This window comes from Apodemus sylvaticus, chromosome 17 (assembly GCF_947179515.1).
Source record: "Apodemus sylvaticus chromosome 17, mApoSyl1.1, whole genome shotgun sequence".
Lineage (NCBI taxonomy): Eukaryota > Metazoa > Chordata > Mammalia > Rodentia > Muridae > Apodemus > Apodemus sylvaticus.
This window is the reverse complement of record NC_067488.1, coordinates 68,225,621-68,237,401: the sequence shown is the minus strand read 5'-3', so window position 1 is coordinate 68,237,401 and position 11,781 is coordinate 68,225,621. Positions and strand designations below refer to the sequence as shown.

At 47.5% G+C, this 11,781-nt stretch overlaps 1 protein-coding gene across 1 annotated transcript; it reads right to left on the bottom strand.

Annotated features, from left to right (window-relative positions):
* Positions 1-598: 598 nt before the first annotated feature.
* LOC127667536 (keratin, type II cytoskeletal 2 oral) lies at positions 599-8,726 on the bottom strand. Its single transcript, XM_052160599.1, has 9 exons — positions 8,184-8,726; positions 7,065-7,285; positions 5,281-5,341; positions 4,784-4,879; positions 4,221-4,385; positions 4,006-4,131; positions 3,118-3,338; positions 1,508-1,542; positions 599-912 (listed from the first exon to the last, which is right to left on the bottom strand). Exons 1-9 carry the CDS (start codon positions 8,724-8,726, stop codon positions 599-601), a joined length of 1,782 nt encoding a protein of 593 aa, XP_052016559.1.
* Positions 8,727-11,781: the final 3,055 nt, after the last annotated feature.

The following is an 11,781-nucleotide window of genomic DNA, read 5'->3' as shown; positions in this document are numbered from 1 at the left end:
CAAGTAGATGAACAGAGATGAAACCATATCAACTCAGTGTTTTTTATACCTACTTCTGGTTTTCTAGAAGACCTAATTTTGCTCTACTCTTGAACCTTATCTGTTCCATGAGTCCTTGAATAAAAGGCAAACACCGATCTGTGAAGCACACTGCGATTTATTGAGAAGAGGGAGTACAACTTTCCATAAGAGAAAGACCCAGTGCTCAGAAGGTTTTAAGGGAATAGATGAGCCAGATGTGAGGAGAGTGCTATGAAAACCAACAGTTTGGAAGCCTTGACCCTTTCACCTGTGAGTGACAGATGGCCAGAATGGACTAGGCTAGACCAGAAAGCTCAGGAAGGCTTAGCCTCTGGTGTTGCTGACCACATTTCAGATTCATCACAGGCTCTTCTCCAGGAGTGCCATCATCCTAGACTAGTAGCTGGACCATCCCCGACTTAAGAGAAGACTTAAAGATATAGGAGCAAAGAGTTCAGCCCCTTCTCCAAGGAACCTGAGTTAAAGCAGGGTGGAACTGTGCAAGAAGATGGGAGTGCGGACGCTGTTGCAGGTTGAGGCAGGGGAGGCAGGAAGGTGGGAATGGTTGGTTCCTGGATCACTTGGAGCGTTGCTGGCTGGAACTGGTGGTCTGAGAGAAGTGAACACTGCTGGTGCCTCCTCTGCCGGACTTGTAGCTGCTGCCTACCGAGGTCTGGCTGCCACCAGAGTTTAAGCCCATTCTCTGCTGGTTCACAGAGATGCTGCCCCCACTGCCAAGCCTGCTCTCGCTGCTGCCTCTGCTGCTGCTGCTGCCCCTGATGCTGCTGCCACTGATGCTGCTTCTGCCACTGCTGTCCCCTCCATAGCTGATGCCACCGGCCCCTCTGAAGCCTCCACTGCTGCTTGTGCTGGAAACATTGCTGACCACCGCTACAGGGGAACAGAAAGTTCAGGAGAAAGGCTTGGGTAGCTGGAGGCTGACTGTCTCAGCCATGCCCTGCTCTGAGGTATTAGCTTGCAGATAACAAGCAAATTTGGCTCTTTAGTGTCCTAACGAAGAACAGGTACTGGAGTGTTCACAAAATTTCTGGTTGTCCAACCTAGGGCACGCTCCACAAGCAGAAGGATTAGAGAGCTGCATCACACACAGCTTACATGAAGGGTGCAGCACGGAGCTATAACTGGGAAGTGGCTGATATCACAGGAATGCCTTGAGTGAACTGGGCCAAATGCATGTGCCCATGCACATACATGTAAAAAAACATGTCAGTCTCCAACTCATTCCCTTGAAATGGAAACTCCCACCGAACCTGAAGCTTATCATTTTAGCAAGGATGGTTGCTTGGACCATTCCCAGGATCCAGCCTCTCAGTCTCAATACTTGGGTACAGGCATGATGGCCACACCCAATTTTTAAGTCCATGGTGGAGAATTCAAACTCAGATCCTCATGCTTGCACAGCAAGAGATTGTGCCCACTGAACCATCTCCAGCCCCCAGGGAAGGTTGTCAAATGTGCTACTTACAAATGCTCACAGCATTCTGAAACTCTCCAGACAACCTGGAAAGACAGAGGGAGAGAATTACTTCTCTAGTGCATCACCAGACAAAGAACTGAGGGCTCATAACCTTGGGCACCACATCCTCCCATCTGCCCTCCTAGGGCCCAGCCCCTGAGAAGGGAAAGATTGGTCCAAGGTTGTTCCCACCTCTATGACCCCCAGAGAAGGAGACTGATTGCAATTACAACTCTCAGCACTCTGGCCACCACACTCTATGTCCTCCTCTTCCCAGACTTCACCCTGAAGATCTGTTCCAAGCAAACTGTCCCCCCTCACAGGATTAGCTTTCCTCACCTCTTGCCGGCTCCTTTGATGACATCCATCTTGTATGCCCTTTCCCTCTCCTTATTCCTAGCCCTGCCTTTGTTTACTCAACTTTCCTCTTCCAGGAAGCCTCCCCAGTGAGGCTTGGGGTGACATGGGGCTTGGGGAGGCAGTAATAGTAGTGATCGTGGAGAAAATATGAGATGCGGACCCATGCACGGTGTATGCTGTATTTGAAATTTCCCCACTCACAATGACCACCTCCCTGGGCCTTAGGCTTGATCATGGAGCACGTGTAGCTGAGCAGACATGGAATGCCCATGTGCCCCAAGTCACAGTGCCCGCTGTGCTGACCACTCCTCACATCACATGACTCTCAGTTGACTCATCTTCACTGTTCCCCACAGAGACTCAGCAGAGACCCTTCTTCCCATGCTCAGTCTCTCCTTCCTCAATCACACTGGGATCTGACTGAGGGCAAAGGTTCTGAACAAAGATGCATGAGGTCAGTAGAATGACCCTTGTCTCTTGACACTACCCTCACATGTGGAGTGCCCTCATTAAGCCTTTAGTTGCCACTTTATGCTGTGTCATTTTTCAGGGGTATGTAAGTGTCACACACTTCCCCATACACACTCAGCCCTAGCAATTGGGTTTGAAAAGCTATCCATACCAAATTTCCAGTAGGGTGGCCACCAGCCACATGAAGCTATGGAAAGTAGATTCAATGTGTAAAACTCTGGTCCTCAGTTACACTACGCCCATTTCAAACCCTGGAAGGAGCCAGGCACTGAAGCTTAGCCAATAATCCAGGCACTCAGGAGGCTGAGGCAGAAGGATCAGGAGTTCAAGATCAGCTGGGCCTATACAGTGAGGCCCCATCTCAAAAAAACAAAAAACAAACAAAAAAAATAGTGGGAGATGGGAAGAAGAGAAGGAAGGACGGTTAAGGGAGGGAGGGAAGGAGGGGGGACAGAAGTGAGGGCTGGAGAGACTAATGGCTACTGAGACACCCTGGCATAGACTATTTTCCTCTTGGAAAGTTCCAGGTGACAGTCGTAATCTATAACTTTTGTCACAACCTCAAAGTGCTTTTCCTACCACATTTATGAATAGAAGTATGTGATTTGATACCATGTCCATGATCATTTTGATAATTAGACAATATAAGTGATGTAACTAGTGGACTTAATCACTTCCTCTGCTGTTGTCTCTTCAACTTGTCCTCTCCTATTATTTCTCTCTTTCTTTGATGTTACAGGTCACTATAAAACCACACTTGGAGTATACTGGCCCCCAAGGGCCCCCACCTGCACTCCTCGCCCTCCAGCAGCTTGCGGTAGGTGGCGATCTCCACATCCAGGGCCAGCTTGGTGTTCAGGAGCTCCTGGTACTCCCGCAGCAGCCGGGCCATGTCCTCCTTGGCCTTCTGCAGAGCAACCTGCAAGTCTTGGAGTTTGGTATCTGCATCTTTGAGGGCCCGCTCACCACGCTGCTCAGCCTCTGCAATGGACGTCTGCAGGTTGGTGTTCTGAGACAGAAAATAAAAGACAAAGTTAGTATAGGTCTACTACACACACACTGGATAGTTCCCAGGAAGCAATCTCTTCACCCATCACTTCTCCTTCCCTCTCCTCAAGGCATGAGATCACAAGTCAAGCTAATGTCACAATTTGACTAATTCATCCTGAGTCCATTAAAACCAACTCATGACTCATTAAGAAAAGAAACACATCTGCTTTCCTAAGCTGGAACAATCTCAGTGGTCTCTTTAGCCTTTTATCTCTTTTGCAAGACTGTTTAAAACAAAAACTCCCTTCCCTGACTATCTCATTGCAGTGATACAAAGTAGACACTAGAGTTATACCTCATTCCAGTGATACAAGGAAGCCACTGGGTTTGTGTAAAATGTTTAAAACAAAAAACAAACAAACAAAAACCTCGCTACACAGTGCAGCTGAGTGCCTAAGACCAACCCTGCAGCTGTCAGATCAGCTGTGCAGATCAGAATGGGCAACCCTCTCCCCTAGGTACTGACATTCCAAGCACCCAAGGCTGTAGGAGAAACAGCTAGAAAGTAGAGGCTCCTGGAAGCTCTGACTGCACCAAAGAATGGAGAAAACCCTGTGCAGAGGAGTTCAGCTGCTGCCTCCTCTCTCCCAGGCCCCAAGCCTTCACTCCATGGAGCCTAACCACACCTGCTTCTTGACATTCTCAATCTCTGCTCGAAGTCTCTGGATCATCCTGTTGAGATCCATAATCTCGCTCTTGGTGCTCTTGAGGTCATCACCGTGCCTGCCGGCTGTGGTCTGTAACTCCCCAAGCTGTCAGGGGAGAGATGAAGGATCAGCACAGCCTTGTAAAGTGTGGGCAAATTTCTGATAAGGCTTAGGGATGAATGGAAGGGTCCCACCTTGGTCTGGTACAGGGCCTCAGCCTCAGCCTTACTCCTCTGGGCAATGTCCTCATACTGGGCTTTGACCTCAGCGATGATGCTGTCCAGATCCAGGCAGCGGTTGTTGTCCATGGACAGGACCACAGATGTGTCGCTGACATGGCTCTGCATCTGGGACAGCTCCTACAGGAAACATGATCCCAAATGATGCCGGGGCTTCTCCAGTAGCAGAGATGCCTGAAAATGGAGCTAAATAATGGGGCAGTAGAAAATTAAGCTTTTATTTCAGGTCAGGCTACAGACTAAGGCATGCCAGCAAAGGCTCTAAAAAAAAAGATCAAATTGCAAAACTGAGCGGTGTATCTGCCTGTAAACACCAGCTCATGAGCCCAAGTGTGACTTCTCCTTGGAACACAGGACAGAGGGCTATTATTTAGTAGCTGACTGTGATTGGGAACTGTGGAGCTCAGGGAGAAGAGGGGTCCAGATCCTGCAGGTCTCTTTGTGGGTATGCTGCCTGTTTCCTAGCATGCTTGTAAAGTTGCTAGCGGGCAATCTCTAGCAGCAAACTAAAGAGTCACCATGTCATAGAGAGTCCTCAGAAAGTTGATGTCATCTGTCAGACTGTCCACTTTAGCCTGCAGCTCCACTTTGCTCATGTAAGCTCCATCCACATCCTGCAAGAGAGACTAGAGAATTAATTACCCCTGCTCCCTCCCCCCAAGTCTCTCTCTCTCTCTCTCTCTCTCTCTCTCTCTCTCTCTCTCTCTCTCTCTCTCTCTCTCTCTCTCTCTCGTCCCTCCCCGACCCTCCTAAATGTAACTTCTCACTTTACCTTTTAAAGAGAACAGAAACAAAGTAGGGTATAGTGTAGGCTAAAAAACACTTGATTAGTGCTACATGTAAATATTCATTAGTTCACGTTACTAACTAGCTTGCTAGTTACAGGAGGGTTTAAAGATGAACTGCTTCCCTCAAAATTTCCTAAGAATGTAAGAAGTAAGCCCCATCCACAGCAGTACTCTGCTTCCTCTGTGGGAAGCAATGGGATTCTGGGTCTACCCCACCTCCTGCTCACCTTCTTAAGTCCTACAAATTCATTCTCTGCAGCAGTACGCCTGTTGATCTCCTCTTCATACCTGAACAGACAGAGCCACAGTTTGAGACAGTAGTTTCAGAAATAGACAGATGGCTCAACAATTAAACATTCTGGCTGATCTTCTTGGGGTCCTGGGGTCAATTTCCAGCACCCATGAGGCAGCTCAAAAGTGGCTATAATTGTAGGCTCGTGCAATCTGATGCCCTCTTCTGGTGTGCAGATGTCAATGCAGACAAAATACCCACATATAAAATACAGAAGTGGAAAAGATGAGGGCCCCACATGTTCCTGCAGAATCTCTGACCAGACGTGTGACATCAGCTCCATTGGCACATGACCATGTAGTCTCACAGAGCCCATAGTGTCACCACACTGGGGTCAATGCTCTCCTACCATCCATCATCTTGAAATCCTTCAAAATTTTTTAACAAGGATGCTACACACAGTTGCTTTGCTGAAACCTCAAAAACACATGCTGCCTGGAGACGTCTTAGCACTCAGGGGCTGGTGCTCCCTTCTCCAAGTTTGGTGAGAGGCTGAAGAGTGCACACTGTGGCTGAGTCAGGAGTCTGTCTGCTTGGTTGAGTTCTTTGACCAGCTTCACAGAGTCAGTGCACTCACAGGAGAATGAAGAAGCCAGTGTCCCCACCTGGTGTTTCTTTTTCAGCTTCCCTTTACTACAGTGGAATTGTAGAGGAATTTGGGGTAAAGTAAGGATGGAACTCAAGCCTTCTGACTGTATCATGGCTATGGGATTCTTCTCTGTTAAAAATGTGCCACCAAGATAGATCCTCAGAATCCACACAGTAGAAGAGAGCTCTCCAAAGTTGCCCCCTGGACTGGCCATGGTGGTGCACACTTTTAATCCCAGCTCTCAGGAACAGGTGGATCTCTGTGAGTTCGAGCACAGCCTGGTTTATAGAGTGGGAGTTTCAGGACATCCAGAGCTACATAGTGAGACTCTATCTTGGGAGTCATGGGGACTCCCATGGGGACCCCCTGTCTTCTGCACACCAAATTGTGGCACATGTGCCCCTTGCCCTTACCACACAGATAGACATACAGACAGACGGACCTATAGGAAAAGTTCAGGTGTCCTGCCATAGTTTCACTTACACAAGCTGGACAGCAAACTCTATTCTAGCTCCTGAATTCCCACAGCCCTGCCTGGAGCCTGTCACCAAGCAGGTGACACCCACTTGTACATTGGTGGAAGAAAGAACTCCCAGGAGCTGGTTACCCCTCTATGTGAGTCCTGACTCCTGGGGATGTCTAGAGCTTCACCCAACCTCAGAAGGCCCTGTTAACTTCTCACAGATCTAAAGTGTAAGCTCAAACTTGGAACCATAAGAAGGAGGCAGAGTGAAGCTACAGAATCAAGAGACCAGGCACACTGAATGCATTCGCACGTTACAGCCCTAGACCAGGGCCAAGGAGCATTCAGACCCAGCTCTGACCCAAACCCACTGTTTCAAAATAGCAGCAACTGGAACACGGGAGTGTGCCCCTTTTGATAACCTTCTAGGTGATTCCTATGGAGTTCTCAGGAAACCCTCTTGCTCATCTGGGCTGATGTAGGAAGGGAACCTGCCAGACACTAAAAAATGTGTAAAGATCAGCCCCAGAAGCATGATTCCCCACTTGCCCAGCTTCTACTTGGCCAGACTTCACTCAATAAACCTATCAGAAAATATTAACCAAAGATCTGTTTGAAAATTCAAATGACAAAAACTCCCCCGCCCCACCCCAATTGGGATCCTTACTTCTTTTTGAAGTCTTCAACCAGGTCTTGCATGCTCTTCAGCTCTCCCTCCAGGCTCCCCTTAGCCCCCAGAAGTGAATCTAACTGCTTGTGCAAGCAGCTGATGTAAGATTCAAAGAAAGGTTCCAGGTTCTGGGGCCCTGAGCCAGAGCCTGTGGTCTGTTGCTGCAGCAACTCCCACTTGGTCTCCAGGACCTTGTTCTGCTGCTCCAGGAAGCGCACCTGCATCAAGGGAGGAATGGTACAGCTCTCCACCTGGCACCTGGCAAAGGGTAGAAAGGTAGGGAGCAGGCCCAGTTCTTTGATTCTGTGCTTCAGAATTTGGAGAAGGTGTAGATTAGAAAAGAGAGAGCTGGTGTGTGTGTGTGGAGGGTACTTTGTATAACTCCTGATTTCATATATTCTGTGTCCCTTAACCATTTCAACCACCTGGACAGCATGAAGTCACCAAAAGTGAGGTGCATACAGAGTGGCAAAATGAACAGCCAAACCCAGGACTACCTATGTCTGCTGGGATTCTTCAAAATAAAGCCAGAGTGGTTCAGTGTGACTACAATGGCTTTCAGCTGGTCTTTACATACAAGCTTCTTCTGCCTCCATGAAGGTGGTAAAAATAGCCAGTGAATCCTCAGAGATTGCAGCTGACAAGGTTCACACCAAACCCCGGGCTCATCTCTGCCTTGGACCCAGCGTGCTCTGCCCCATCATGGACAGTTCAACTCACCACTGGCAGAGGCATAATATCCCTGGCTAGGTAAGGAGCTGGTGAAGACACAGAGAAGCCATCTCAAGATTTGTGCAAGGTCATTTGGTTGCTAGCTGAAAGTATCTAGTAATACTTGTCAAAGAGCAAGTAAGCTGTTTCTGGGCTTGTAGCTAAATTCTTCAGAACTAAAGCAGACTTAGGCCCCTCATCTCAACACTACAGGGAAATTAAGACCAGAACCCTTCCCTCCTTCCACAGCTGGAAAGACAGGGCAGAAAGAACAAGAAAGGTGTTCTCAATGTCCCAGAAACAGACTGTCACAGGACAGACAAAGGACCAGACATCCCCTGGCCATTTCATATACCAACCCCTAGGAGCCCAAACACCCACAATGCCTCTGGGCCTTGCCCTCACCTTGTCGATGAAGGAGGCAAATTTGTTGTTGAGAGTCTTGATCTGTTCACGCTCCTGGGCCTTCACTTGCCCAATCTGGGGGTCAATCTCCACATTGAGGGGCTGCAGGAGGCTCTGGTTGATGGTCACTTCCTGGATTCCCCCAGGGCAGCCACCGGGGCCAAAGCCACCAGGCCTACTAAGGCCACCAGCACCAAATCCAGAAGCTCCCCCAAAGCCACCTCCCATTCCTCTGCTACCACCAAAGCTACCTCCATAGCCGCTTCCAAAGCCACTGCCACAGCTGCCACGCCCTCCACTGAAGCCACCAGCCCGGGAGCCACCAGCCGCCACACTGATAGATATACTCTTGCTGCCACCCAGGCTGTAAAGGCTGTGACTGCCAAAGCTACCTGCTCCGCTCCGGAACCCACGAGCCCCTCCACTGGCTGCCCCAGAGCGAGCCACACAGCTGCTCCTGCTGCTGCCAGATACCACAGCTGAGTGGCCAGAGAAGCCCTGGCTCCCACAGCTGAAGTATTTCTTGCAGGCTTGTCTGCTCATAGTGAGGAGTGTGGCAGTGAGCTAGCAATGACTTAGCACAGCAAAGGGCTGAGGAGAGGATGGGGATTACAGGGGAAGCTAGCCTTTATATTCCAGGCTGCTTGACTTGGCAAAAGGAGAGGTAAGCAATTACCTGGGAGTCATCTTGGGTTTGGTTTGCCTCACAGGCAACAAGTTACTTCTTGGTTCTTAGCACACCTCAAAGATAATCCTCTGGGCCAAAATGGCTTTGCTTTCTTAGCTTAACCACACAAACCTGCCTCAGTTGACAGAAGGCCGAGCTCTCTCCTCCCAACATGTGATTTCCTCAAGAATTTTTGAAAGTTAAGCAAAACCCATTATAGCAAGATGAGCTGACTATAGACCCTAAAGGATTAGAGGTCCTTGATCTTCATGACAAGGGCCATTGGCACTGGTCAGCCTCTTCCAGGGAACTGAATCCCAGGCCTAAATTCATTGAACGATTTGTTATGAGCTAGGTCCCATGGCACTCCCATAGTGCCCAAGTGTCTCTCATTGCCAGACACTGCCTTCTCATAGCATGTCACCTGTGCCCTGTGTTTCAGAGAGCACTCAGAGAGGAGTTGACCATGAGAAATGCATTGACATGGGGGTCTAGTCTGCTACCTCTGTGGTCAAGGGTTTCCATCTAAGCAGACCCAGAGTTTAAGGCAAGATGTGTTCATTGTGAGAAACTAAATAGAGCCCAAGTGTCTAGACCCTGGGGAATGCAAGCTCACAATTCAAAGCCAAGAAGTGTGAGGCTTGGAGACAGAAGGTCTCAGCGTAGGCCCACCCCCACCATCCTAATAGCATGTGGTTCCTAAATCCAGAAGCATGACAGGACAGAATACAGAGTTCCCCTGGGTAGCAGAGTCAGTTCAAGGACCTGTCTCCTCCTGAGATAAGAATTATGCATACACTGTAGTGGCAATTTTGTCATTTTGGTTTCTTTAAGAAATACAGAAATATTATAAGAATGTGTTTTTGTTTTTAATCCCAGGTGCAGTATATGGGGCTGCTTCGGATTGTTCACAGCAGGTGACTATGATTCGACTCACGCTCTAGCAGGAGTACAATTTTGCCATCAGCAGATAGTTTCTGTGATTGTGTGATGTTGGAAATTCTGGGGAGTTCTTGGAGGATACATAAATGCTAGGGCTCCAAGAGGTAGTTTGTTGGTTGCTGTGGGTGGGTTGGTGGCTAGTTGCTGTTAATGGCTGTTGGTCACAGTTAAGTTATTGTGCACAAAGAAATAACAACAAGAAGTTAAATATCCTGATGGCAAAGATCAAACTTGCCCCCAAGAAACTTGAGGCCCCTAATCAGAAGGCAATATTCTAAGAATAACATTGCCCCTCCTTTCCCCTCTGTCCTTTTTTCTCTCCTATCTAGTGTTAGGGGGTTGAAAGCCTAGGAGAAGGGTGGGGAAATATGGAGAAAGATAGACAAAAGAAGAACTCACAAAGTAGCAAAAGACTTGCTACAGTACAATTTAGTGGCAACAAAGTATTAGGATCTCCTTCCCACTCTGCGGTCTGGTCTAGTGAGCACCCCCTTCTGTTCCTATGCCCACACCCTCTAGGCTCTGTGCTTCTCTGTGGAAGGGCTTGGCTGCAACGATTCTGGCTCTCCAGCTCCTAGCATACCAGGGTAACACACCACAAAAGTGTCAACTGATTCACGACTAGAGGTCTAAGATTACATACACCTAGACCTATTCCCACACCAGTCTTTGGATAAAAATATGCAAAAGAGTTTGGGTGTCTGTCCCTATAGAAAGCACCCCAGGGAATCCTTTGGATATAGTCCATTTAGGAGGCTTTTATTTGGGCTGGAATATCTTGAACCTTTTCTACTTGCAGGCTGTTTTGTACTAGAGACATTTTTTTTACATGACCCAAGGTATAAAGGTAGAAACACAAATCAACCCTTTACTGATAAATCTTGAAGAAATTTATTTTTAAAACAATAATTTAATATACATATAATTTTATCATATGTTAAAGATAGAAGAAAATTTGCATGTTAATGAGACAGACATGTTTTTATATATGTGTGAGTATATACAAATATATATTCAAATACATATATATATATATATATATATATATAGAGAGAGAGAGAGAGAGAGAGAAATCTTAGCTAAACATTTGACATGGCAGGGCACAGAGATCTTCAGAATTTTTCAGAATTAAGTGGTATTTTGGTTTTTATAATCATCAATGCTGAGACCACCTCTTCACATAAATACATGGTACAAAATGGAAGAAGGATATTTAGAACCATTTCAGAAACTGTTGGCAAGTCTGCCCTCATCTAAAGCCAAACGCCAATGAACATACTTAATGAAGCCCAATTCAGCAACTCAAACATGAGGGGGTTTTTTGTTTTGTTTTGTTTTGTTTTGTTTTGTTTTGTTTTGTTTTGTTTTTTAGAGACAGGGTTTCTCTGTGTAGCCCTGGCTGTCCTCACTCTGTAGATCAGGCTGGCCTCGAACTCAGAAATCCGCCTGCCTCTGCCTCCCAAGTGCTGGAATTAAAGGTGTGCTCCACCACCACCTGGCTCAAACATGAGTTCTTAAAATCAAACATTTTGACATAACACAACCTGAAGATAACTCAGCTGATACAGGCATGCTGAGGGACGGCAGTGAGGAAATACGTGAAGTGTTTGCTTTCCATGATGCGGCACTTATGTTCCCATAAAGGCAGAAAACCTTGTGTGTAGAGCAAAATGTGGCAAACTGTGATGGACAAGTGTCCTGAGTCTGAACCAAAGGGCTTTGGGCTGCATCCTTTGGTGTGGTGTGGCGTGACAGCATTCAAAGCACAACATATTCAATACGTTCAGAAGTGAGACTGCAGTGAAGGCCACCATGCAGCACAGGGGACACTGCAAGAAACAGCTCAGACTCATTTAGGGTTTGGTTTCTAGCTAATTTTTTTGTCATTGTGCTTTCAGAAACCTTTTTTATTATTATTATTATTGAGATAGGGTTTCTCTGTGTAGTCCTGGGTGTCCCGGGACTCACTCTGTAGACCAGGCTGGCCTC